Source organism: Choloepus didactylus, chromosome 4 (assembly GCF_015220235.1).
Source record: "Choloepus didactylus isolate mChoDid1 chromosome 4, mChoDid1.pri, whole genome shotgun sequence".
NCBI lineage: Eukaryota > Metazoa > Chordata > Mammalia > Pilosa > Megalonychidae > Choloepus > Choloepus didactylus.
This window is the reverse complement of record NC_051310.1, coordinates 1,788,551-1,816,138: the sequence shown is the minus strand read 5'-3', so window position 1 is coordinate 1,816,138 and position 27,588 is coordinate 1,788,551. Positions and strand designations below refer to the sequence as shown.

The following is a 27,588-nucleotide window of genomic DNA, read 5'->3' as shown; positions in this document are numbered from 1 at the left end:
GTCTCACATGGGGGGGCCGCTGACTGCCCCACCCCCTTGAGCACCTGTTGGCTGCACACGTAGAGCCGCTGGCCCTCACAGCTCCTCTGTGTGCCGGGTTCGAGTTCAGGTTCCAGTGCAAACCGGTGTCACCCCTGCTGTGCTGTCCGCATGGCCTGGCAGGCAGCCTGGCTTGAGGGTTCCGGCTGTGTCCCTGTGCTGTGTCTGCGTCCCCCCGCCTGGCCGACCCTTGTCTGCTGGCCCTGCCTCCCTACCTGGCTCGGGGGACTGTGCGATTGGAGCCGGCCGGCTCGATCTCAGCTGCTCAGGGTGGGCCTGGTGACCCCGCGAGGAACACAGCCGCCCGCACCTCCTTCTGTGGCTTCGCTGCGAGGTCTAGGCAGTGACCACCGAGAGAGGGAGGGTGGACCCCCGTGTGGACCGTGGCCCCAGGACGGCCTGCCCGTGAGGACAAGGCTGGGAGGGCGAGAGCCGCCAGCAGCCGGGCCTGGGGACCAGCGTGCTTGGTCGAGGTGGAAGTTGTCATTAGTTGAAGTGAGACAGGGAAGGGGAGGTGCCTTCCAGCTCTGCCCCCTTCAGCAGGAAGGACGAGGTGGGGGGTCCCCCGACCTGTGGGATGCAGAGTCCACGGCTGCGTGAGGAGGGGGTGGGGGGGGCCCTAGTGGGGTGGGGCCCCCGGGCTCAGGATGGTGACGGGTGGCGGCTCCTGTGTGTGGCTGCAGCCCCCACCCGGCGACCAGCCCCTTGGGAGTTTCGCCTGCGGGCGAGAGCCGTGGCCTGGCGGGGGCCGCCTGCGGGGTGGTGGGTGTAGGCCCTCGGGCCGTACTGAGGTGGGGGGAGGCCTGGGGGGCCCCAAGGAGGCAGAGCTGGGGGTCAAGGCCTGGTGCTCAGCCCCCTCCCCTCAGGCTTTCAGGGGCTTCCTGCAGCACCCCTGGCAGTGCGGCTCGCAGACGGCCCCCACCCCAGGGAGGGGTCAGGCCGGCCTCGCTGCCAGCCCTCCTGCCGACAGCTCGGACGCTCTCCTCGGGGGGCCCTGGGGAGAGGCCCTGTCCTCGGGCCCGCGGCCGCTCATGCCCACATCAGGAGCGAACCTGCCAGCGCGGACGCCGTGGTTCAGAACGGGGGACAGAAGGACATGGGGCCTTGTCCCGGCTGACACCGGACCCCTCGCCCTGAGGAAGGGCCGGCAGAGGCTGCAGGACAGGGCAGCTCCGTGCGCTCAGGAGGCGCTTCTGACGGCCCAGGGTCGGGCTCCACCCTGAGGAGACCCCCAGCCAGCCGCCGTGCTCCCCGTGGCCACAGGCCTGCGCGGGGTGTGGTGGCTCGGCCCTGGCTTGTCGCCCAATGGAGCCTCTTGCCCGCACCGTGCGCCCAAGGCCCCTGCGTGACGGCTGCACTGGGCGCTGCGGGAAAGGCCCTGGCCGGGGTTGTGCAGGACCTGCCCACCGGGCCCTGAGCTCACTGGCTGGGGCAGGGGGTCCTCTGCGGGACGGGGCTCACAAGGCCGTGTGCAGAGCGACGCAGCAGCCCCCAGCACCCTGGGAGGGTCCGAGCGCCAGCCCAGGGCGTGCCGTGTGGGGGGCACCTGGGGCTGGCCGTCTGCCAGGAGAGGGTCCCGCACCCCCGAGCCTGGGCCGTGCCCGGACACCGCTGACGGCCTTGTTCTCCTTGCTCTCAGCCCTGACGAAGAATCCTCTCAGAAGTTCATCCCCTTTGTCGGGGTGAGTACTTCCATGGCACGGGCTTCGGAACGCAGGGCACTGCCCAGGCATTCCTGCTGTTTGGCCGATTTTCTCTGCGCAGCACACGAGCCAATCTGCTGAAATGTGTTTCATGTCGTCGGTCCTTTCTGGGGGGGAGGGGTGGCGGGACAGCTGTTTGAGATATTCCAGAACATTCTTCATGCATCTGAGCTGACGATGTGCCTTTAAATCCTTCACATCTTGGGGCTCGGGGTCCTCCTTGCCCGATGGGTGTGTGGGCCAGTGTTGTGGGGTCCCTGCCCCCGTGTCCTCTGGGAGCAGAGTCCTGAGTGCAGCCCCAGCCCTCGGCCCCTAGGCCAGGAGGGGCGTCCTCGGGGTCACGGAGCCTGCTCACACCCTCGGCTCGGGGACCGGACGGTTTCCGTATGCCCCACCGCAAGGCCCCAGAGGCTGCCCTGCCTTTCCCGTCATGGGTTGTCCTGTGCATGGCCCCCAGCCGAGTGTCTGCTGAAACCCCTGGCTTGACGGGGGCCCAGTTGTGGTGGTACTGGCCTCTGGGCCTCAGTTTCCCCATTGGTAACCAGGGCCTTCCCGCACACTGTGGGTGTCTCCTGATGAAGGTGTGGGGTGGGGTGCCCTAGAGCCACACTGGTCCCTAGAATCTCCTGGGCCTGGCACTGTCCAAGCGACCACAGCCAGTGTCTCCTGAGCTCTTGGAATGTGACCGGTGTGGCTGAGGGAGTGCGTTTTTGGTTTTAAATTTAAATTTACAAGGCCCCGTTTGGCTAGCGGCAACCAGGTGGACAGTGCAGGTGGGACATAACCCCGCCAGCCAACGCAGATTCTGGACCAGTGCCCGCACCCAGTGGCCTGGAGGAGCCTTGCCAGCCTGGCCTGGGCTCCCAGCCGCGCTCCCGGCTCTCGGGCACCTTCTCACCAGCGCCCTGTGCCTGGTGGATGCCTGGGCCTGGCTGGTCACAGACCCTGTGTGCCTGAGCCCCCTGGAGCAAGTACCAAGGACGGTGGGGCGTCCTGGTGGGGCTCCCTGCGGGGGGCATCCCACTGTGGCCTCAGGGAGCTTGGCCGGGGCACTGTGGGGCTGAACGGCCCTGGGGGGCCCTGCTGCCCGCCCTGGCGCTGCCCAGCCCCACTGGTGTTTTGTTGCTCCCCAGGTGGTGAAGGTTGGCATCGTGGAGCCGTCCTCCGCCACATCAGGTGAGCGGACCTGCGGTGCCCCTGCCGCTGGGGGGGGGGGGCTGCGCTGGTGGCCCCGCCTCACCCTCCTCGTGGCGCAGCTCACCCCGACCCTCCCCACAGGCGACTCGGACGATGCGGCCCCCTCCGGCCCCGGCGCGCTCTCCTCCACCCCACCGTCCATGTCTCCAGCTGCCAAGGAGGCCTCGCCCACGCCCCCCTCCTCGCCGTCCGTGGGGGGCGGCCTCTCCTCCCCCAGGTGAGGCACGCACCCCTCGGCCTTGCTCCTGGGTGCTCACTTACTTGTGTCGACATGGGGTCCCAAGCCCTCAAGTTCTGACCTGTCGGGTTCATGTTTCCCCCCTCCCCACACTTTGGGGATACTTTTCACCTTCTTGTGAACAGTTCCCACCCCCCTCCACGGGTCAGCAGGGCCCTCGGGCAGCCTTAGGGGAGGGGCCGCTGGACTGGAGTGGAACTTTGTCCTGGGAGAGGGAGCCCCTGGAGAGAAAGCGGGTACTCGGCCTGCTGAGCCCTGCTGGGGCACCCCAGGAAGGGAGGTGTGTGCCACAGGTCCTGGGGACAGCGAGGTTCTGGCTGGTGCCCCCACCCCAGGGCCGAGTGGGGGCCGTGGCCTCCTAAGCCCAGACTACATAACCCGGGGACCACCTGCCCTCATTCACATCTGCTCCCAGCCGGGGATTTACAATCAGGATTTGGGAAGAAGGTGTAGAAGGTAGTTGGGTCCCAAGAAGATGCTAGTGGAAGCAACCGGCTGGAAAGCCCTGGTGCCACGCCCTCAGGCTGCCTCTGGGGCTTCATTTTCAGAACCTACCCGCTCCTAATAAAACTGCAAGGTGGAGGGGCCCTCAGAGCCCCATGGCTAGCCTGGGGGCTCTGGGCTGCAGGCTTGGTGGGTGAGGCCTGGGGAGGGCCGAGGACACCCCCTCCTCTGAGTGCCGAGCTTGCAGACTCCGCCCAGAGTGGGGGGCAGGCCTCAGGATAGCCGGGTCCTGCGGGCCGATGTGCGGCCGCCGCCCCCCTGCGCCCAGGGCTCAGGTAGTTTTGCAGGACGTTTTTGGGGTGAACAGGGCATTGGGACTCATTGAGCCAGACAGGCCCAGGCGGGGCCGTGCCAGGGAGCCAGGGCGAGAGGACGGCCCTGGGGTGGTGCCAGCGCCTGCGCCCCGAGATGCGGGTGTGGACGGCACCACGCTCCTGACACAGCTGCCCCCTCTCCGCAGCCAGGGCGTCGGTGCCGAGCTGATGGGGCTGCAGGTGGATTACTGGACGGCGGCCCAGCCGGTGGAGAAGAAGAGGGACGCGGAGAAGAAGGACCTCGCCGCCAAAAACACGCTCAAGTGCACTTTCCGGTCCCTCCAGGTCAGCAGGCTGCCCAGCAGCGGCGAGGCCGCGGCCACGCCCACCATGTCCATGACGGTGGTCACCAAGGAGAAGAACAAGAAGGGTGAGGGGCAGGGCCAGGAGCCTGCCTTGGGGGCTGTGGCGCAGGGGCACAGCCAGGGGCGCGGGCCTGACCGCAGGGCGAAGCAGGAAGGGGCGCGAGCAGAGCGGGGCGCCAAGGCTGCCCCGGTCCCGGCCCTGCCGCTAACACCCCTGCGCCCCTGAAAGAGTGGTGGGAGGACAGCACGGCCCCTTTCCTCCTAGTGATGTTTTTACCCAAGAAAACGAAAGAAAAGGACCTGGAGGCCAAAAGCCAGTGCATCGAGGGCATCAGCCGCCTGATATGCACCGCCAAGCACCAGCAGAACATGCTGCGGGGTGAGTGGGCGGGGCCGGGAGGGAGGTGGGCGTGGCCTCGCACGACAGCGGGGCGGGACCGGGAGGGAGGTGAGCGGGGCAGGAAGGGAGGCGGGCGGGGCCTTGCATGATAGTGGGGCGGGGCAGGAAGGGAGATGGGCGTGGCCTCACATGACAGCGGGGCGGGACCGGGAGGGAGGTGGGCGTGGCCTCGCACGACAGCGGGGCGGGACCGGGAGGGAGGTGGGCGGGGCATCGCATGGCAGCGGAGCGGGGCAGGAAGGGAGGTGGGCGGGGCCTTGCATGATAGTGAGGCGGGACAGGAAGGGAGGTGGGCGTGGCCTCACATGACAGCGGGGCGGGGCAGGGAGGGAGGTGGGCGGGGCCTCGCATGAAGGCAGCCTTCTCGCAGAGGAGGGCTGCTGGGAGGGTCCAGGGGCAGGGCCGGTAACCCCGCCCTCCCCTCCCCTCCTCTCGTCCTCCACTCCCCCTCCCTCCCTTCCTCCCCTCCCCCTCCCATCCCCTTCCCCTCCCTCTCCCCTCCCCACCTCGGGTTGATCCCCCTTGACTGCCGCTGTGGGGTGTGGGCAAATGCCTGTTTGATTTTGTCTGTAAAAGATGGAAGTTAAACCAGAGCAAACTTGGAGCTTTTTTTAAATTCACCCTGAAAAAATGCTTATGTTTGTTTTGCTCTGAGGTGTATGTTACATAATTCTGACTTTCAGCAGATCTCAACAGGGTGATGCAGAAAACATAATTTTCCCATCTTTCATCTTTTTTATTTTTTTAAAGAGGTTGATTTGTCATACTTCCAACTGTGTTTTTACAGAAGATACTCTGCCATAGTTGATTCAGAATAAGCAATGCTCACCTATTTTTCTCTTTTTATAAGCTCCAGTCGATCGACTGCAATGGTTGAACTCTACCTCTGTTTTCCTCTTTTGGGGGCTTTGAAGTGGAGGGGATTTTAAATTTGGGTTGCCAGTGGTGTCTATTTCAGAACCTAAGGAGGCAGGTGTGGGGCTGGGGTGAGGGTACCTCAGCAGCAGTGGGCTCACTGCCAGGTAACGCCTGCCCCACCGCAGCCCCCTGCTCCAGGCTTCCAGTGGTGGGACGGTGGCGGGCGCATCTCGGGCTTCCCTACTGGAGACCGTGTGTCCCCAGGGCTGCCCCGGTCCCTCTGGCCTCGGGCTCCCCCTACAGAGAGTGGGCCCGGGCAGCGCGGTTTGCTGGCCTCCTGCTGGCCAGGCGGACGCTGAGCGGGGTGCCTGGGAGCCGGGCCAGGCAGTGAGGTGCTCTCGTGTCCCCCCAGTTCTCATCGACGGGGTGGAATGGAATGACGTCAAGTTCTTCCAGCTGGCTGCTCAGTGGTCATCCCACGTCAAGCACTTCCCCATCTGCATCTTTGGACACTCCAAGTCCACCTTCTAGCTTCTGCCCGCCCTCAGGGGCGAGCCTGCAGACGACGGCCGAGGCCCGCTGCCCGCCCCCTGGATCACCGCCTCACAAGAGTCCCAGTTGTTTTTGTGTTAACATTTCAGTTTACTACAGAAACAGACTTTTAAAACACAAAGCGAAACAGGCTTAAGTATGAACGTACTTACACGCTGAAAACTAACGGCGGCTCCCGAGCTGAGAGCTGAGCCTATTAACCAGAATGTTCCGGCAGGGGTGCTCAGAGGCCGGGCTGGAGGGCAGAATGGGCAGTGTTGAGCATGCAGAATCACGGGAGGTGGGTTTGGTCTTCAGAGCCCCCAGGCGAGAGGGGGTCTCGCCTCAGCATCCTTTCCTCCCTGGAAACGAGGCCTGTGCGTCCTCAGGTAGCCAGAGGGTAATGCAGGAGGTGCCACAGATACACATCTGGCTGCACAGGTGAGGGGCTGCTCATGCAAGCCAAAGATCTCAGTGGCCGAGGCACGGTCCCGGTTGGGGCCTGTCCTGGGAGATGGAGGCCTCGCCCGCTCAGCCTTCCTGTTGGAGAAAACCCTGGGGTGGAATCTGAAGGAGAGGGGCTGCCCAGCACCGGGCCAGACTCTCCTAGACGCCTTCCCCAGGGCCTCCCACCCGTGGTTCCCGGCACTCCCACCTTGCTGCGGAGATTTTATAGTAGCAGATGTTTTTAATGCTTTTAAATACATGTTATGATGTGGCTGCCAAACAGGTGTTGCTCTTCTGAAGTCCCAGCAGCCCCCTCGGTGAGGGCAGAGCCAGCAAGATGCCCCCTCATGCCCTCGGGCACTCTCCCGTGGCTCCTCTGGGAAAGCACTGCTACACTTCTGCGTGGCTCTCTAGCCGCTCCAGACTTGCCAGTGTGGTGGCCTTGGGGTCCGTGGGCAGAGACTGTTGTGGTTGGTCTGGGGCCAGGGGCTCTGCTCGCACCTGCCCTCCCTCACCTCCAGCCTGCTCTGGCTCCTCCTGCACCCCTGGTTCTGCTCCCCACCGCCTGCTTGGCTCGGTGGGTTCAGGCTGCAAGTGTCCAGAGCTGGCTCAGACCCCTCTGGCATGGGGCAGGACCCAGCGATGGCCATGTGGCATGTCTGGGTTGAGATTCAGGGTGTGAGGTGGGCACAGGTGGCCGGGTGTGTGTCTCACCTGCAGCAATCACATGGTCACAGCAGCCTCCGGCAGGTGGCCCAGCTGGAGCTGCAGGTCTCCCCTAGCTGCTCTGAGCGAGGTTGTGTGTTGGGGTCCTGCCCTGCTAGTGGCCCTGCCCTGCCCTTCCCCACCCTGCAGGCAGGCCCTCCACCTGATGCACTGCACGTGTACCTTGTGGGCCAGCAGGGCCTTGGCCCCCCTCCCCCCGCACTCCTGGTCTGAGAAGAGCCCGTGTAACTTGGCTCCGGGGGTGTGGCCAGGGCACGCTGCTCAGGGGGACAGGCTGTGAGCTGCCCCCTCTTCCAGGGTGCAGGCCATGTGCCAGCGGGGGGCCACCCTCCTCGGGTAATGGACGGTCACCCCTGGGCTTTGGATCCTGCTTTCAGGTGTGTGCAGCCCCCCACGGCAGCCCTGGAGGCAGAGCCTGGTGCCTCGTCACTTGGAAACGCGAACCCTCCATGGCTCCTGTCTCCTGTGGAGGAGGGTCCACATGGGGTGACCGTGGCCTGCCTGGCAGCTGCTGGCCTGAGCAGAGGTGCCATGTTAGGGGCCGGAGAGGCAGGTAGCTTTGGCAAGGTGGTGTCCACCCCACCCCCATGTGATGGGGGGTGGGGGCTGCGAGCAGTCCTGCCCTGGGGGCACCCTGTTTCCCACACAGTCTGTGGGTCTAGCTGGGGTGGGCCTCACTGAGCCCCCCCATGTCCCCCACACCTGCAGATCCCTGAGATGGCCTGACCCCACAGGGCCCTGGGGTTCACTGGAGGTCAAGGTAGGGACTGGTGTTGGGGGGTGGCCCCACGTGGAAATACAGGGGGTGTGACCTCCCCCTAGTGCCACCAGAACTTTGCTCCAAGTCCCCTGCTCTGGCCAGTCAAGGTCTCTGGAGGGGCCCAGGGCAAGGTGCAGGCCGCTGGGCTGATGTCTTCTTGCACTGCCCTCAGGAAAGGGCCTCAGCTTCCTGGTCTGTCCCCACCCCCTTGTCTAGTTTTTCCCCAAAGGTCAGACTCAGTGGGACACAGATGAAGGTGGGGGTGCCCTGGCTTAGCTTCCCGCAGTTGGGTGGTTTCAGAGGGATGGGCTGGCCAGTCCTCTCCCCATCCGGTCCCACCGATGCCCCTGTTTGCACGAGGGGCGAGTGGACAGAGCCCTCCACCCAGCAGCGGGGGTGCCCCAGCTGCCCCCCCTAGGCCTGCTGCCCCCAGGCACCCTGCTCTGCTGGAAAAGTTCTGGAGGTCGGACCTGGGTTGCATCCACCCCTCTGTGCCTCAGTTTCTCCATCGGTTAAACGGGGCTGGTAGCCTCTCCCCGCCTACCTCAGGGAGCTGCTCTGAAGACACGAGGGAAGGATGGCGCGGAAGGCCAGGCGCCCCTGGCCCGGCCGCCGCCCCGTGGTGCAGGGGTGCGCGCGCCGGGGCTCGCCGGGGCCGCCTTCCGGGAGGAGGATGTGTCCCCGGCTCTGCGGCCACCCCTGCCCGCCCGGTCACCCCCCGCTGGCCCTTCCGGGGCTGCTCACGAGCGGGCCGCGCGCGCTCCCGAGGGCAGGAGCACCCCTCTTCCTCCGTGGGGTGGGGGCGCCGCTGCGGACCCCGCGCAGCCCACCGCGGCGCATTTGGTTTCCGGGATGTGTGTGTTGTTAGTTTTTCTTTCTTTTTTAATGGAAAACAGGATTAATGTAAATAACCTTTTGGGGAACAGAGTCTGATCCGTCACGTCTGCGATCACGTGGACTTCTCCGAGGTGCTGCCACGACACTAATAAACCTGGAGGGCGCTCCCGGGCTCTGCCTGCCGTGTGGTTCCTCCCGGGGACCCCGAGGGCGCCGCGGGGAACCCCCAGTTCACACCCGCGTTGCGGAGGCCGGGGCCGGAGGAGGGGCGCGGGCGGGGGCCCCGGAGGCCAGAGCGCAGGCGCGGCGCGGGCCGGAAGCGGCGGGGCGGGGCCTGCGCGAGCGGAAGCTCCGGGGTTCGGCTCCGCCCCCTCGGGGCGCGCGGTCCGCAGGGAAGCCCCGCCCCCGGCCCCGCCCCCGGAGAGGACCCCGCGGCCTCCCCCGTCCCTGAGTCGCCCCCGAGCTTGGGGTTCGGGCCGGGCCTTGGGGTGTGATCTGGGCTTCGGCGAGGTAAGCGTCCCGGCCGCAGGGGAGGCCGCCCCCTCCTCGGGCCCGCACCGTCTCCCCGGGGCCTGAGGGGTCCCGGGGCACTGCAGGCTGACCCCTGGGGCGGGGGCTGCCGGCAGACGAAGCGGCTGCGGTGTGGGGCGCTGGGGGGCCCAGGACCAACTGGCAGCAGGGCCGACGGGCGGGCCCCGGCCTGAGGTCCGCCGCAGCCCCTGGCCAGCGGCTCGCAGTGGGCCCCAGCCCAAGGGGCCCAGGTACCCGCGAGGGTGCGGGTGGCCTCGGGGACCTTGCCGGCCAGCCTTTGTCCTTCCCCCAGAGCCGCAGAGGGGCCGCCGGGCAGCTGCTGGGAGAGATGGACAGCAGGAAGCGCCCCAGCCAGGCGCCCCGGGGGACAAAGGCGGAGCCGCGGCTCCCCCAGGAGCACGGGCTTCCCCCCAAGCCGGGCCGGGCGACGGCCTGGGGCCCCCCCAGCGCCCCCGGCAGCGGGCAGCAGCCGCCACAGACGCAGGACTGGGTGAGCGAGGGCGGCCCCGGCCATCGTGGCCCTTCCTGGGCTCGTCCTGCCCCACGGCTTCTTTTTGGGACTTCCGGAAGCTGGCCCTGGTGAGGGTCTGGCAGGGCAGGTGTGGCCAGGGACACTTGCACAGTTAGGTCCCAGTGAGAAGACCTCCGCTCTGTTCCCCATGCCCTGTGCCCTGGACAAGGCTGGACCTGTAGCCTGCCCAGCACGGCGGCCCTGCCACTGCCACTCCTGTCTGTCCCCCCTGAGTGACCACCCTGTCCTGAGGAAGGAGGGAGCCCCAAGCAGGGTCAGCAGAAGGTGGACACGGCCCCACTGTCCCCCACCCAGAGAGGACAGGGCCTGGCCACCTCCACCCAGGTGTGCTCTGGGGCCAGGTGGCCGCGCTGGTCCTGGGGGCTGGGGACGACGTTGGGGCCAGAGCTCTGCAGGGATGGAGGGTTGGGCTGGGGCCCCTTGGGGGTGTCCTGGGTGAAGAGGCGGCCCCTCTCTCCGACTGTGTCCATGCGGGGCCCTTCCCCTGGTCCTGCTCAGGGCCCTGCCCTTGGCCTGGGGTCTCTCTGCCCCCTACCTTTCCAGGGAGCTGCTCCCTCGGAACGCAGTGCCACCAGCCACTTCCTGCATCCTTCCCTCCCAGACCCGTCCACGCTGCGGCCTTCCTGCAGTGCAGTTTACCAGGCATGGGGGGGAACCTCTGGAGAGAGAACTGCCGGTCCCAGGCGGAATTTGGGAGTTCCGAGAGGGCTCAGGGTTAGCCAGTAGAGACCCGTAGGCTTGCAAATAACAGGTGGAGGAGATGAAGGAGTGGAAAGAGCCAGTTTACGTTTGGCAGCAGAAAAGATAAAGTGCAGAGGAGAACGTTCCAGAATCACACAAAAGCTGATTGAGGAAAACTGTAAGAGCCCCTGGCAGGATTAAAGAATCTTGAACGTTGGACTGGGAGGCTTCTCCCCAGGGCCTGTTGGAGCTTTGACAGAATCGCCTTGGTTTTCTCTTTCTCTGTCAACCTGGCCTGAGGTCCGTGTAGGAAAAGGAGCTGGTGGCTGCCAGGCCCTGTGAGGTAAAGCGCGGGCAGCAGAACGGACGGAAACCCCTGCCCCGCAGGGTAAGGGAGAGGGCACCCCAGGCTTGTTGGGAAAATGATGCTGCGTAGCCGCTAGAAATCCGAAAAAAAGAAAGAAAGCTGCACCAAACTCTACGTGCCAGGGAAACCCCAAATGGGTCAAAAAGTTACACACAGAATTATAAAAATGCTCTTTTGTCACTTGTAACAAACGCCCTGTGCCACCGCAGGAGGTTGCAAACCGGGTGGTGTGTGGGAGGCCTGTATTTTATGCGTGGTTTCTTTGTGAACCCACAGCTTGTCTAATAAAAAAGTTTAAATGTGGAAAACTGAAACCGTGAGAGGACTAGAAACAACCCCCGGCAGATTCGCTTTTGCCGGCGCAGGAGTGGCCTTTCCGAGGGAGCCGCCAGGCCCAGAAGCCGTAAAAGGAACGAGGGACTAAGAAGCCTTCCGGGATGCAGGACGCGGCGCCCGTGGGAACGGGGAGGAATTGCCGCCACTCTGCACTGAGGCCCCGAGATCGGTCAGAGCCGCACGGGACCCGCTCCTGGCAGCCGGACGATGCAGCCAGGCCAGGCCGGCCTGAGTGTCCACGGGGCCCGGAGGGTGCGGGGCAGCGGGGCGGGTTGGCGGGCCCGTCCGCACCAAGGAGCTGGGCCCTCAACGGCCTGTGACCGGGCGGCCTCGCCCTTGGCTGCGGATGAGTCCAGCCGCCCCACGGAGCCCTGAGGAGGGCGCTCCCCCTTTCTCCCCTTGGGGGTTTTAGGGAGTCAGCAGACAGCTTCCCCTGGTCCTGCCCAAAGCCCATTAACTGAAGTCACTAGAGGTTGGCGAAGTGTGTCCCCCAGGGCAGAACCCCCGAGGGGCCCGGCAGCGGGGGTGTCAGTGGAGGGTCGGGGGTAAGCCACCGTGGGAAGCCCCTTCCCAGACGGGACTGCTGGACAGGCTGAGCAAGGACTCGGGGTGCGGGAACACAGCCAGGAGAAGGTGGGCCAACGCCTGCCATGGAGCCCCAGAGGAGACTGGCTGAGAGTCACCTGGGAAACAGGCGAGGTGGGGGCAGGAGGGGCCCCCATACTAGGACCGGTGTTCACAGCAACGGAAGGAAAGAGAACTTCCAGAAAATAAAAAAGAGCTCTTAATGAAAATAAAAGAGTAGATTTGAATTATTCATTAGAGTGTTGGAATATAAAGCTAAAGGAATCTTCTGGAAAGCCAAACAGAAAGACAAAGCAATGGCAAGTGGGACACAGAAGATAGAAACACAGAGGACCGGTCTAGAAGAACCAGAACGAACCTCCAGCTGAAAAGTCAGGTGCAAACATGGTGGGTGGGTGTTTCCAGAGAAACCAGGAAAGACGTGGGCGGCGTCACCCCCGAGAATGTCCATCCCCACGGGCCGCCTCCCCGTGTCCTTGCTGGCCCCGGCCTCCGCGCATGGCTGCCCTACCTGGGGCTCCACAGACCCCTCCTCTGAAGACTCGGGCCATGCCTGGGTCACCCACGGTCTTACAGGGGCTCAGGCCCCAGCGCATCTTGCGGGGAGGTGATTGGATCTCCAACGGCATCTCACTGTGAAGTTTCAGAACACGGAAAACTCTGCAGACTCCCCGCAAAGTGAATATCTGAATGTGAATTGCCAAAACTGAGTATCACAACCTGAAGAGACCAATAACAGCTGAAGAAATTTCCAAGATCTAGCCTTAAAAAGATGGGGGCCCAGATGAATTGACTAGTGGACACTCCCAAACCCTGACAAACACTCCCACTGAGGATGGTCAAACTGCTCTGACGACTGCCAAGTGCCCAGGGAGGAGGAGAAGGAAAAGAGAAAGAAGAAATGATGTGCCAACCTAACTATGGGCATCAATGGAAAAGTCCTGAAATAATAGTAATAAAATAAATCAGGCAGCATCCAAAAGACTAACCTTCCTGAGCTCATCGATGTGCACGCTCACATGCACACTCACGTCCGGAGAGCAGGGGCTCCGTCGTCAGTACACTGCTGGTGGTCGGCACGCAGCGAGTAAGCACCAATGAAGGAAGCACAAAGAGAGCTGTGTCACAAGGACAAGGACTCTGGGCATTTGGTGATAAAGTTCTCCACATTAAAAGGAGGACAAGCACATGATTATCTCAATAGACATTGAAAAATAATTTTATTAAACCCAGTCTCTTTCCCTAAAAAGAAAAAAATAGTGGGGATCAGTGTCTCGACCAAGCACTTGGATCGGCTCCTTCCTTCCACCATGGAAGAATCAAACACCGACTCCGCAAAGCTGCAAAGCTGTGCAGTGCACCAAACTCAAAACCACGGCTGAGGGCCCACAGCTTCGCACATTGCCAGGTGCAGAGAGAACCTTCCTGAGGTCCCCTCGGTGCTTGCCACCGGGTGCCTCAGGCGGAAATGAGCCACCAGACCTCAAGCCGAGGTGACACATGCTGTGCTGGGCAGGGGCCTTGGGCAAGAGGCCCTTGTGGCGGAGACTGGGGTAAGGATGTGCGGGACAACGGGAGCCAGCGGCAGTCATCTCTGGAGCATCAGGGCGGCCTAGGTGGGCGCCTGCAAGGCCTGTCGCTCGGTGTCTGCACATCCGTCTTGTCAGAGGCCGGACCCAAGATGCCTCTTGCATCTTCTGGCTAACAGTGGGGTCTTCATTTTTCTCCCAACTTCGTTATAGAAAAACAAGCTGTGACTTTAAATAAAATAAAAACCTATAGGTTCTTGTGTGTGTGTATATGTATATATATGTCGTATGTGTATGTTTTTGTTGTATATATAAAAATTAAAAAACCAAACACCTGTAGATCCTTGCTAAGGTGGGACAACAGGGATGTTTCACAGCCTGCCGAGAGCCACAGTGCACATCACTGAAGTGCTTCTACTGGCCTGGAAAGCAGACAGGGACGCGTAGGATCGCCGTGACAGCTCGACATGCTACTGGATAAGTCAAGGAAAAGAAATGAGGTGTCAGTATCCAAAAGGAAAAGATGAGGCAGTCACTATTTAGAGCTAATATGTTGTCTATCTAAAAAGCCCATGCAAACCAATTTAAAATACTTCAAGCACTGATAAAAGAGGAAGGTTGGATATATGATCACCATTCAAAAATTAATAGATTTTCAGTACACTAAAAGTAACTAATCAAGAAATGTGATGGGAGAAAGGATCCATTTTGTGTTAGCAACAGAAACTAAAAAGTCCATAGGAAACAAACCTATTCTTAACCAATATAACATGAAGAACACTAGAAAATGTTACTGAATAATTTAAAACTTTTTATATCAAAAGACTAAGTAAATGCAAATGTGTACCCTATTATTGGATGGGAAGATTTAAATATTTTTTAAACCTGCTAGATTTCTCAAAAATAATTCTATGAAATCCCAATTTTTAGAAATCAAATATTTCATGTATCTTGAAATATTTATTCTAAAATGTACATAGTGTTTCTGGTAATGTATTAGTTATCTGTTGCTGCATACATAATTCCCCAAAACTTAGCAGTTTAAAATAAAAATTAATGTGTTTTGTCCTCTTTTTCTGTAGGTCAGAAATTTGAGAGCTACTTGGCTAGATGGCTTTGGCCGAGAGTCTCTTGTGAGATTGCAGCCAAGATGTAGTCAGAGAGAAGGGACACAAAATGGTACAACACAGAAAATCAAATAAATAGGAAAGTAGGCATTAACAGAAGATTCAGGGGCAAAAAAGGGGTAAGACTAACAAATTTCCCTGGGGTGCGTGACTCCAAGCCACCACAGGTGTCAGTTCTACCCAGAGTGACCACAGATTCAACACAGTACTGACCAAAATCTCAACAGCCTTCTTTGCAAAATGGAAAAGCCAAGCATCAGATTTATATGGAAGGATAAAGAGCCCTGAGTAGCCAAAACCATCTTGAAAAAGAAGAGTGGAGTTGGAGGATTCACACTTCCCCATCTTCAGACTTACCACAAAGCAACAACAATTGAACCAGCGTGGTTCTGGCCTAAGGACACACATAGAGACCAAGGCAATCGAATTGAGAGTTAAATAGACCTCACGTCTATGGCCACCTGAGTTTTGACAAGGCTGCCAGGTCCACTCAAGTGGGACAGACAAGTCTCTTCAGTAAACGATCCTGGGAGAACTAGACATCCATATGCAAAACAAGGAAGAACCTCTATCTTGCACCTTATACAAAAGTTAACAAAGTGGATCAAAGACCTAAATGTAAGAGCCAGGACCATAAAACTCCTGGAAGGAAGTGTAGGGAAACATCTCCAAGACCTTGTGGTAGGCGGTGGTCTCTTAGACTTCACACCCAAGGTACAAGTAATGAAAGAAGAAATAGACAAACGGGAACTCCTCAGAATTAAACATGAATGTTCTTCAAAGGACTTGTCAAGAAAGCGAAAAGCGTCTTAGTCACTGGGAGAAAACACTTGGAAGCCACATGTCCACTGAAGGTTTAATATCTAGAATATGTAACAGAACCATACAACTCAACAGTAAAACGACAAACAACCCAATTTAAAAGTGGGCAAAAGACTTGAATAGACTTTTTCCAAAGAGGAAATACAAATGGCTAAAAAGCACATGGAAAGATGCTCAACATCACTATTAGGGAAATGCAAGTCAAGACCACACTGAGATATCATTTCACGCCTACTAGAATGGCCACTATTTAAAAAAACAAAACTACACGAGTTGGAGAGGATGTGGAGAAAAAGGAACACCCATTCACTGCTGGTGGGAATGTAAAATGGTGCAGCTGCTGGGGAGGACAGTTTGGCGGTTCCTCAGGAAGCTAAGTACAGAATTGCCATATGATCCAGCAATCCTGCTACTAGGTATATGCAGGGACCCGAGCAGACATTTGCACACCAGTGCTCATAACGGCATTGTTCGCAATTGCCAAAAGATAGAAGCAACCTGAGTGTCTATCCACTGATGAATGGGGTAAAGAAAATGTGGCATATACATACGATGGGATGTTATTCAGCCATAAGAAGAAATGAAGTCCTGATGCATGCAGCAACATGGATGAACCTTGAGGACATGTTGAGTGAAATAAACCAGACACAAAAGGACAGATATTGTATGATCTCAATGATACGAACTAATCATAATCAGAAAACTCATAGAGTTAGAATCTAGAATATAGGTTACCAGGTGTGCTGGTTTGAATGTATTATGTCTCCCAAAATGCCATTATCTTTGATACAGTTTTGTGTGGGCAGGAAACGTATTTGTGTTGATTGGATGTTTCTGTGGAGATGTGATCACTCAACTGTGGGTGAGATCTTTCATTGGATGATTTCTATGGAGGTGTGGCCCCCCCCATTCAGCATGGGCCTTTATTAGCTCACTGGAGCCCTATATAAGCTCAGACAGAAGGAGCGAGCTTGCTACAGCCAAGAGGGACACTTTGAAGAATGCACAGGAGCTGAGAGAAGAGCTGCAGTTTACAGAGACATTTTGGGGACGGCCTTTGAAAGCAGGCTTTTGCTCCAGAGAAGCTAAGAGAGGACAGACACTCCAAGAGCAACTGAGAGTGACATTTTGGAGAGAAGCTGCAACTCAACAGCAGAAACAACCCAATTAAAAAGTGGGCAAAAGACTCAAATAGACATTTCTTCGCAGAAGATATACCACTAGTCAAAAAGCATGTGACAAGATGCTCACCCTCATGAGCCATCAGGGAAATGCACATCAAAACCACACTGAGATACCATTTCACACCCACTAGGATGGATGGCTCCTATTAAAAAGCAGAAAATACCAAGTGTTGGGACGATGTGGAGAAGTTGGAAACTCATTCATTGCTGGTGAGAACGTAAACTGGTGCAGCCACTGTAGAAAACAGTTTAGCAGTTCCTAAGAAACTTAAGTATAGAATTATGTATGTGCCAGTTTGGATATATTATGTCTCCTAAAAACCGTGTTGTTTAATGCAGTCTTGTGAGGGCAGACTGAGTGTTGCCATGGAGATGTGACTCAATCAACTGTGGATGAGACCTTTGATTAAGTTATTTCCTTGGATATGTGGACCCTGCCCATTCAGGGTGGGTCTTAATTAAATCACTGGAGTCCTACAAGAGAGTTCACAGAGAGAAGGAGCTCAGAGCATCTGAGAGAGACTTCTGGAGAGAAGCTAAGAGCTGACACTGACGCTGACACTTGGAGATGCTTGGAGGCGTTGGGAGATGCTAGCCCAGAGTTTGCTCCAGAGATGCTGAGAGAGACAAGCCCAGAGACATTTTGGAGAAAGCCATTTTGAAACCAGAACCCAGGAGTAAAGGACCAGCAGACGCCGGCCAGGAGACTTCCCAGCTGACAGAGGTGCTCCGGATGCCATTGGCCGTTCTTCAGTGAAGGTGTCCTCTCGTTGATGCCTTAGTTTGGACACTTTTATGGCCTTAGGACTATAAGTTTGTAACTAAATGAACCCCTTTTATAAAAGCCAATCCATTTCTGGTATTTTGCGTAATGGCAGCTGTAGCAAACCAGAATAGCATATGACCCAGCTTCCCACTTCTAGGTATATATCCAGAAGAACTGAAAGCAGGGAATCAAACAGACATTTGCACACTGATGTTCATAGCAGCATTGTTCACAATTGCCAAAAGGTGGGAGCAACTCAAGTGCCATCAACAGATGATGGATAAACAGTGTGCACTGTACACACAAGGGGAGGGTGAAGCTGGGAGACACACGCCAAGTGAACGAAGCCCGGCAAAAAGGACAGATAGTGCATGATCCCACTGATATGAAACAATTAGAGTCAGAATCTAGAGTGTGGGTCCCTCGGGGCTGGGTGGGGGTGGGGAGTGGGAAATGAAAGCTTAAAACGGCAGGTTCCTGTCTGGCCCAATGGCCTTGCTTTGGTGATGGATGGTGGTGATGGTGGCACTGAGATATATGTTTGAATGTGGTTGAAAGGAGAAATTTTAGGTTGTGTATATGTTATTAGGCTAAAAATTAAGACAAACTCAGGACTGTATGACACAAACAGTGGACCGTGACGTGAACTGTGGCGTAGTTCACTGGTGCACCTGTCACACTACCAGTTCGTCACAAGGCACTGCACTAACACAAAGTGCTAATAACAGGGAAAAGCTGCGTCTCTGGAGGGAAACATGAGAACTCTAAATTTTCTGCTTTATTTTCCTGTAAATCTACAACTTCTCTGATACAAAAAGAAAAAAAGATTGTTTTAAAGCTATCAGCCAGAGATGCTGCAGCGGGTGGGGACTGGCTGTGGCCCCTCGCCACGTGGACGTCCCCACAGGGCTGTGGGAGTGTCCTCTCATCTCTAGGACACCCTGTGGCTGTACTGCCCTGTTCCCTGGGGGAGGCTGTGGGGCAGCAAGGCCCAACAGAGCAAATGGCAAGCGACTATTCCTGAACCACCCTCGTGGGAGGGTCTTGAAAGCCATCGAGAGGAGACAGCACCTCCCAAAAATTGTCCTTAGGAATGAGGACAAGAGAAATACGTAAGAAGAGAATTTGCCATCAGTAGACCCTGACCTCAGTTTTAGAGGGTGGACCTCAAACAGCAGGAAGGTGACCCCAGAGAGAAAGTCTAAAATAACTGAGGAACAAGGGACACGAAAGAAGGACATAGGTGGGTAAATCTAAGCTAGCACTGACGGTGAAAACAATGCTCGAACCTCGCTCGCACACCGCAAACCCGGGATGGAATTAACACGCACTGCTCAGGGGCACAGCCTGGAGTGCAGTGAAGGCTCAGGCCTTCTGAACCTGTGCTGTTTGAGAAGGGGATGAAGATACCAGCCAGCTCAAGGCTGAGATCAGTCTGTGTGCAAACCATGATTCCACCGAAAGAATGGAAAGAGAACCACTTCTGGAGGAGTGAAAGGGAAAACGGAACAGAAACAATATTCCATCAATCCAGAAAAGGCAGGAGAGGAGAGAGAAAGACATGTAAAATGGGAGAGACAAGCAGAAAGCACCAAGTAGGGCTGCAGATACAGTCACACATATGTCAGCCCCTGCGAGTGAAGGTGGACCGAAGGTGCCTCTTGAAAGGGGTTGTCAAAGCAGATTAAAACAGCTGTGTGGGGGGCAATCATGTGGCAGAAAAATGAACTATGAAACCCTCATTTCAGTTCAGATTGTATTTTGCTGCCAAACTGCCAAATTCGCTTTGGATTTTGGTCCAGAAATTGAGCGGGTGCTTGGCACTTGCAGGCCCTTCAGAAGGAAGCAAGTGACAAAAATCCATGCAGTGTGGTTTCATTTACTGACGGTTCAAAAACATGCAAAAGGAAACAATGAATTATTAAATAATGAAATATAATTTGAAAAAGTACACATTTTAAAAGCTTTACTTGGAAAGGAAACCATACAAGAATTTTGAAAAGAATGAGGCCTTTCTTACTGACTGAGCTCCAGCAGTCAGAACTGTGTGGTATTGGGACACGAGTAGGAAAAAGATGCACGATCTAGAAATTAGCCCGGAAATGGACCCTCGTACAAGTACGGGGGTTTAGTTTATGCTTAGCATGGCATTTCAAAGAAGGGGGAAACAAACAGCCTGTTATGAATGATAGTGGGGCAATTGGCTATCTGTTTACACCTTGAATTAGATCCCTACCGTCCACAAAACACACGAAAATAACAAATGTTACCACCAAACCACAGAAGAACTGGAAAACTATTTAAGAGGAATATTTGGAGTCTTGGTGGGGAAAGACTTTCCTAGGACAAAACAGTACAAAACCCTTAAAGGAAAAGACGGACAAATCTGACAGCAAAGTTTCTACACTTTGTACAGTAAAGGGCACAAAATGCTCAATGAGTCTGGAAGAAAATACAAGTAATGTTTACACCATTCTAATGTTTACTCACCAAAATGTATGAGGAGATGCTTAAAAGCAATGAGAAAAAATGTTTAAAACTCAATAGGAAAATTGATAAAGTTTATGGAAATGCAATTCATAAAAGAAGAAATTAAATGGACACTAAACACAAAAAGAATGGCAAAAATGGTAACGGTGGGTATATGTGGAGGTGGTATAGCTGTGGGGAAAAGTATTTCTGTTTTGTTGGTTTTTTGGAGAACCCACTTGCCACTCTTTCTTCATTATTCCTTAATCTTTGCTAATTCTTCAACATTCAGTGAACGTATTCTGTGGTTCGTTTTCTGGCTTTTTCAATTATTTGCTGTCTCCTGTTTTTGGACAGTTCTGCGTTGTCCTTTCTCGGGTTGCTCCTTTCTAAATAAACTGACGTTGCAGCCTTGATTCTCTCCTTGCCCCTTTGCGATGTCTGTGCTGGTAAAGGGCTTGCTGATCCTCTTCTCCTCAGTTTCCCATTTTGCATCCAGGCCTGTGGCTGTCCTGCGGCGGGGGCTTCCCTCAGTGAGGACGTGGCTTCTCTGTGGGCTTGCGATGCTGAACACGTTCTGCTTGTGTCTATTGAGTCACTCTTTAATTATTCAAAAACCTTCATATAAAACACACATTTACATAACTTAAAACTGCAGTCCCCGCCTCAGCCCTGCCAGTCCCAAGTCCTCCTGCCCACAGCTCAGCCCTTGGGCTCTTTGGTTGTTTCTACTCACATTTGAAGTAATTTGCTAATGCTGCTGTGCCTTGATTTCTCGGTTTCAGACTGTCTGTTGATCTCCTGCACTCCTCCGCCCTGCGTGGCCACACACGCTCCCCGCGCCACCCGTCCGCGGTGGTTGTGTCATACCATTGGGTTCAGTCCACACCCAGGGTTCTCTGGTGCCTGGCTGCTTAGCTAAGCTGACAGGTGGCCGCCGGAGGATGTCTGCTTTCTTGTGCAGCTTTTTGTTTTTCCCAGAAGGTAATTACTGTCTTTTGGGGGGTTTTATTTTTGCTTAGTTTTCTATGAGCCAATTATTGATTCTTTCCCAGACTTCCCCATGCTCCTCTCCGCTGCTGGGACACACTGGGGGGCCTGTGCGCTCCGTGTCTGGCCGCGGCCTTCCTGCCATGCAGTGGCACAGCCGCCCTGTCGCCCCAGGCTGCCTGCCCCTCTCTGTGGGGCAGTGTTCTTACCTGCGTTCTGATTTCTGTGAGATTCCATCCACTTTGTTTCCGGTTCTCCTACATTAGTCAGTGTTTGCTGTAATGATTCCATGTAACAAACAGCTTTAAAATTTCAGTCTTTATGTGCTCTGTCGTTACCTGACTCTCGCGCTGGGACCAGTGGCTCCCAAGGATGTGCCCTTCTCATGGCGAGAACCAGGGGTCCACCTCGGACCACGCGTATTCAGTGTCTGCTTGCTAACATCCTGTGGTCAAAGCAAGCCGAGAGGACTGGCCCAGCACCAACGGGAGGCCCTGTAAAGGCACAGAGTAAAGGGGGGGTCAAGAATTACCGCAGCCCACCACACCTTCTACTGGATTTTTAATTCTCATAACACATTTTTAATTTTTAAGAGCTCATTCTTATTCTCTGCATGGCTCTTTTTCATGCCTTCTTGTTTCATGGATATGTATCTATGAGAACAATAGTTCTACCAAAGTGGGGGGGGGGTCTTTTGTCCCTGTAACATTTCTTCCCTTTGAGTGTCTCTTATTCCACCTGTTTTGTGGGGTTCTGTGTCTGATGGCAGAGCCTCTCCTTGGGCGCTGGCTGTTTACCTGTACCCGAGTGGCTGCCGTGTGGCCGACAAAGCCGTGTGCACAGAATGGGCTTCTTGGTGGCAGCCTTGGGGAGCAGGCTTCTGGCCACAAAAGTGGGGCACCCCAACTCTTGGTGTCTTTGGCCTTTCCTTTGGGCTGGACGTCTTCCCCAGGGGAGCTGCGGCGGTCCTCGGTGCTTTGCTTGGAGTTTGCTGTGTCCCCCCACTTGCAGCACCGCGCCCCTCCGTCCTTTCTCCCTCGGCTCAGCGGTAACCAGCCGTCGGCCTGCTGCCCTCCACTGCAGTCCTGTCAGCTGATCTTTTGTCCTTCCGGAATCATCACGGGTGTCTTCCCCCTTAACCCTCTTCATGCTCGTTTTAGAAGGGGCCTGGGGAGGAATGGGGTGCATCTGGGAGGCAGAGAACAGTCTGGCTGATGCACTCCTCACCAAAGCGGCTCCCTCGCCCGTGCACAGCCCGGCTCCGGGGGCCGCTTCTGCCCGGCCAGGCCCCCAGCGGGGAGAACAATCCGTGGCCCCAGCAATAAGGACCTGGCTGTCAAGGAACAGACCCCGCGGTTCAGCAGAGAGGGGCAGTGCAGGAGAAGCTTAGGGAGAAGGAAGCTGAGGGGTGGGGTGGGGAGGGGGCTCCAGGCGTAGACCCCAGGACCAGAGACCCCGAGGCCAGCCGGGAGCTTGCGCGGCTACCTGGGCCAGGTGGCTCCTGAGAAAGCAGCGCCCTCCCCCCACCACTCCCACCCCACCCCTACCCCGGCCGGCGACTGCAGAGGGCCGAGGGCGCGCGCCGACTCGCCTCCTGTCCCGCAGGTGTGCGAGCAGCAGGAGCGCGGGCCCCCGAGACGCCACTGGAGCCTGAGCATCGACGACCGGCGGCGGCTGGCGGTGCTGGGCGGCCTGGACCGCGCGGTGGCCCCCGGGGCCTCCCCCACCCCCACGGTGCGCGGCGGGGAGCGCGGCCCCAGCGGCCTCCCAGCGCACCCTCCCGCGGCCTCCCCGCCCGCCGCGCCCCTGACCCGGCGCCGGCCGCAGGACATCGCGCAGGGCGTGTGGCAGCTGGTGTCCGAGGGCGTGGACAGGGACGTGCTCAGCCCGCACCCGCCGAGGTCCGCCGAGTCCACCACCGCCTTCCACTCCTTCCTGGCCCGAAGCGCGCCTTTGTGGCAGAACTCGCCAATGGAGCGGTGAGCCCCAAGGCGGGCGCCGCGAGGTCGCCGCCACCGAGAGTCCGACCCGGTGCGCTGTGTCCCGCGCGCGGTTCCTGGGCGCCTGCGGCGGCGGCGGGCCGAGGCCTCTGTGTGTGGGGGGCTTCCCCGGCTCCGGGGCGCAGTCCAGGCAGCGCCCAAGCCTCGGCGTGGGGAGGGCCTGCGGGCGACGCGGCTGGCGGCCCTGGTGCCCCGGGGAGCTGGGCCCCCCCTGCACGGGCCCGCTACTCTCAGGAGGGCGGGGGTCCCCGAGGCAGGAGCCCCCGGGGGGCCGCGGGAGGCCTGGGGGTGGGTTTGCCTCCTGCCTCCGGGGTGAGCGCCCTGGCCACCAGGGCCGGGCGGGCCGCGGGATCTGCCTTCGTGCCCGGCCTAGGGGCCACGCGTTTTGGGGACGGCCGTTGGGAGGGGCGCATAGGATAAGGCTGGAAGCGGGGAGCAGGGAAGGGGGGAGGTGTGCAGCTCCGGAACGCGCGAGGGGCTTGGGGGATGGGGCGGCTGAGCAGCGATGGCGTCAACCTGAGCCCCTGGTGAGGCGGGAGCCAGGCCTGTGAAGCCCCCTGGCTCCCACCACACACGCCGCGAGCTGGTGAGGCCGCCCCCTCCCCAGTGCGGCTGCAGCCTGAAGATGGGTCGCCAGGGTCCGACTTGAATCCCGGGACCGGCCTCAGCTCCGGCCTCCCTGCCCCTCCTAACTGTAAGACCAGCGCAAGTCCTCCTCCTCCAGGAAGACTTCCAGGGTCACACAGCTAGGCCTGCCGCCCCCCCCCACCCCCCATAGTTCCCTCCGGGAGTCCCCTGGATGTAATTTTGTCTGAGGCCTGTGTGGTTCCCACACTCCCTGGGCTGGGGACAAGGGGCAGCTCGCTGGGCCCTGCCTGCGGGCTCTGAAGGAGGGGTACAGGGCCAGAGGGATGGGGGCTAGGGGCCAGGTTTGGGCAGGGCCTTGGGGGCATCATAAATCCCCTCTCATCGTCCTCGGAGGCCCTGGGTGATGAGGCAAGGGTGGGGTGGGGACTGGGGGCTCCCTGCTGGGCTGGGAGATGCCCCGAGGGTAGAGGGGGACAAGCCTGTTACTGCTGGCGGGTTGGGGCTGACCCTGGCCTTGCTGGGGTGATGCGGGCTCTGGGGAGCTCTGTGGCAGGCCTCTCCCTCTGCAGGTGCTGCCTCCCACACCCTCCAGCCGCTGGGAATGGGGACCGCACAGCCGCGAGACCCTCCTGGGGAGGGCCGTGGTGCCAAGGATGGGTGGCAATGCTGCAGACAGTTGGGGTTGTCACAACTGGCCGGCGGGGGGGGGCGGCGGTTCCCGTGGCTGCTGTAACAAATTATCCTGAACTGTCAATTCTGTAGGGACTGACGGACCTCAGTGGGCTGAAGTCAGGGCGGCAGCCGGGTCGTGTGGCTCTGGGTTGCTCTGGGGGGCCTGCTCCCCACTCGGTCACTCTGGGGGGTCTGCTCCCCGCCTGGCCCAGCTTCTAGGCCCGTGCCCGCCCCTCCCTCTGCCAGCAGCTCTTCATCTTCCAACTTTGGTCCCTTGGCCTCCACGTCCCCTTCCTTGCCCCTCTCTGTGCCTCTCTCCCTTTTAGGAGGAGCGGGTGACCCCCCTGGTTGAGACCCACTGGTCAGCGACCTTATGTCTCCTTTGCCACAGAGTCTCCGTGGGGAGAGGCTGGGGGGCTGCATGGCACAGCCCCCCTCACTGTTGGTTTTCTGGCCCCAAGTGCCCACAGTGCTGGAACCCCTGCGAGGAGGGGCATCTGAGGAGGGGCTGCAGGGCAGGCGGGAGGGACAGAGGGAGCCGGGCTGTGGGGGAGCCGGGCAGGGGTGGCTGCCCCGGCAGGTGCCGTTACTGCCCTTTTGAAGAAGTGACCTCGTGGGCTTTGAAGAGCCGCTCTCTGTTAAACACAATGAAGAACCAAGTTTGGGAGGCCCGTCCGTAGCCACGACAACATCAGGTAAAAGTTATTCCCGCTATTTCTACAGGGTGCATAGAGAGGAAAGGATAAATGGCAATATAGAAATAAAGTGTAGGGTTCTCCTTTGAATTACTACTTTTAAATTTAAAAACTCTCCCTTTTAAGAAAAAAAAGTTAATGAAATTAGATGAATGCTTCACCCCAAATTTAAAAGCTTCTCTGAAGATTATTTGTAGATTGTGAGAAACAAGCACTGTTCCTAAAAGGGAACAAATGCTCACCGATTGTGGAGAAGAAAAGACTTTATTCACGATCTTGCAAGAACGGGCGCCCAACCAAATGTGGGGGTTGGCGCCCAGAACAATAGACCCAGCAGTATTTATTTCCTAAACCTAACCGCAAGTCCCTCCCCGTTTCTCCATTGGCTGGATACTCCAGAGGTTACATTCTATTCGACAAGCCTAACTAGCCCGCGCAAATTGGAAATATTTGAAATATGTTTCCCGCGCAAAGTTGCAACATTAGGAACCCTTGGAACAAATCTCCACCCCTGACCATAATGGGTATGCCCAGGCCTCTTTAGAGCCAGTCTGGGCTAGTTTGGTAACAAGTTATGAGGGTATTTTGAGAACCTCTATTGCGAGGCTCCACACTGCAAGGGTAGTAGATAGTGGGCGGATAAGCAGGGGGACTGACTGTGGATAGTGGGCAGATAAGCAGGGGGACTGACTGTGGATTAGTTTGTCTTTTTAACCTTCTACCAATTCCTTAACTGCCCCACCCTGCTAGGCACAACTGTCCTGTGTGAAAGCTAAACTTCATCTCATTCTCACATAGATTACGAAGAAGAGCCAGAGGTGGAGTCGCTGGTTTCTGGCCCCGACAGTGCGGGTGAGGCCGGCGGCTGTCCTGGCCGAGCTCTGGCTCTGCTTGCTGTCGTTTCCCTCGCCCAGAATGCACCGCGTCTCCTCCCACCCGCCACGGCCTCAGCCAGCACCGGCACTTTGGCCACACAAACTCGGTTTTGATTTAGTTCTTGATGGGCTGGATTTAATGCCAGTAAGAACGTTAATAAAGAACAGTATTTCTCTCGTGCGTGTGAGTTTGGAAATGCCTTCCCACGGCCTTCGGATGGGGGGAGGATTCCGGGATTCCCTCTCCTTGGGGAACGGTGTCCGGGTTAGGGTCCTCCCCGCCCTGCCCAGCAGCAGACTCCAGCCCCTGCAGGTGAGGGCAAAGGTGAGGCCAAGCTGGGCTCGGGCAGCCTTTGACCCATGCACCTGGGTCCTTATAAGCAGAAGAAATTTGGACAGAGTGGGTGAGAGAGACAGAGAGAGACAGATGGACAGAGATGGACAGAGACAGAGAGGAGAGACAGCGCAGCGGGGCCGTGATGGAGACGGAGCCGGTGGTGCTGGCCCCGGCAGACCCGGGGGAGGCAGAGCAGATGCTGCCCGAGGCCCCACCGATCCTCGGCTTCTGACTGCTGCCCCCAGAACTGGGCGGTGAGACAGCCTGCTGCTCCGGCCGATGAGCCCAGGTGCTTGTGTGGCAGCCCGGGACACCGAGGCCCGAGCTCCTGCTGAAGGCCTGACACCTTGGCGCTCGCTGCCTCGATGGGGCCGGTGGACCACGCATATGAGTTTCCCTGGGACCCCGTGCAGGTCCCGTGGTCGTCCCGGGAGAGTCCCCAGCAGTGCAGCTTTGAAGGCTCCTCCACGCCACGCGCGGCCCTCTCTCGTCCTGCTGCCTCAGCCTTCCACGTGTCCAGAAGCGTCCGTGCCTCTGGCTCCGCTGCTGTGGGCATGCTGCAGCGCTCCACTGGTCTTCCACCTCTCACCAGGGGTCAGCCTGGGTCACTGGAGCCCTCCAGAGGCAGAGCAGCCACCCTCCTGGGCCCTGCCAGGCCTGGGGATTGGCCCGGGCCTCGGCGCCCGCCACCCCCCTACCAGCCCCTTCCCCGACCGCATGACTGCACTGGACTGTGCCGTCTGTCCCTCCCTCTTTTCCCCGCCCCATGACCCTTCCTTCAAAGCTGCTTGTTATCCGCCCCCCACCGCAGGTGTGCCAGCTCCTGACAGCCCCCACCTCTGGCTGGAATTGGACTGAAGCAGGTGCTTAACAAATAATAGTTGAACGAATAAATTACAGCTTAAACTTTCTGTCTTGCCCTGAAACCATCCCAAGCATTTAATCTATTAGTACTCTGATAGCCTCCCCTTGCCGCTTCTGTGTTATTCTAGCAGCAGTGTGGTTTTGCTCCTCAGTTGGTTTCCTTGGCCCTTACATCTCACTCTCCTTCTGCTGTTTTGCCGTCTGGCATTTGAGCTCCTGGTTACTGGATTCACATCCTTGTGCTCTGAGAATGCAGTGCTCCTGTGGAGTTTTCTTCTGTTTCTTCAGTGGTATTTTCTTCTCTAGTGGGCTCCTTATCTGCCTCTCCCTTGTTTCTTTTCTTTTGGTTGTGGCTGGATCATGGGCACTGAGGCTGCCGTGTCCTCACATCTCACTCCTACTCTGACCCAAGTCTATTTGCTCTGCTACCAAATGGAAGGATCTTCCTTGCTTCTTTTTGCAACTTATCTGAGATCTGATGTGTCCCTGAGCTGGCCGAAAGGCAGGGGATTGTATTGCTGTAGATTGAATCTTGTTTCCTAACAGAAGACATTTCTTAACCTTAAATGGTGCCTGTACAGCTGTAAAGCCATTTGTAAATAGGACCTTTTGAAGATATTTTTAGTTAATGTGTGGCCAAACTGAATCAGGGTGGTTCTTAATCTGTATGAGTGGTGACTCTTTGAAGAAGAAACTGGGAAGCAGGCAGAGGAGCCAGAAGTCAGCAGAAACAAGAGGTGCAGGCAGGAGGGGACAGCAGAGCATGGCGCGGCGAGGTG

At 57.7% G+C, this 27,588-nt stretch overlaps 2 protein-coding genes across 2 annotated transcripts in view; both read left to right on the top strand.

Annotated features, from left to right (window-relative positions):
* Positions 1 to 6,816, top strand: part of PACS2 (phosphofurin acidic cluster sorting protein 2) — a 68,438-nt gene extending 61,622 nt beyond the window's left edge. The window contains exons 9-16 of the mRNA XM_037831617.1: positions 163 to 309; positions 686 to 1,245; positions 1,387 to 1,721; positions 2,876 to 2,918; positions 3,021 to 3,156; positions 4,142 to 4,365; positions 4,566 to 4,679; positions 5,971 to 6,816. Of these exons, the coding sequence (XP_037687545.1) occupies positions 163 to 309; positions 686 to 1,245; positions 1,387 to 1,721; positions 2,876 to 2,918; positions 3,021 to 3,156; positions 4,142 to 4,365; positions 4,566 to 4,679; positions 5,971 to 6,089 (1,678 nt within the window). The 3' untranslated portion in view covers positions 6,090 to 6,816. The remainder of the gene's footprint in view (positions 1 to 162; positions 310 to 685; positions 1,246 to 1,386; positions 1,722 to 2,875; positions 2,919 to 3,020; positions 3,157 to 4,141; positions 4,366 to 4,565; positions 4,680 to 5,970) is intronic.
* A 2,141-nt stretch (positions 6,817 to 8,957) lies between these two features.
* TEX22 (testis expressed 22) lies at positions 8,958 to 25,789 on the top strand. The gene is made up of 4 exons (XM_037831677.1): positions 8,958 to 9,369; positions 9,683 to 9,880; positions 22,384 to 24,733; positions 25,532 to 25,789. The coding sequence occupies exons 2-3, from the start codon at positions 9,719 to 9,721 to the stop codon at positions 22,759 to 22,761; spliced, it is 540 nt and encodes a 179-aa protein (XP_037687605.1). The 5' UTR covers positions 8,958 to 9,369; positions 9,683 to 9,718; the 3' UTR covers positions 22,762 to 24,733; positions 25,532 to 25,789.
* The last annotated feature ends 1,799 nt before the right edge of the window (positions 25,790 to 27,588 follow it).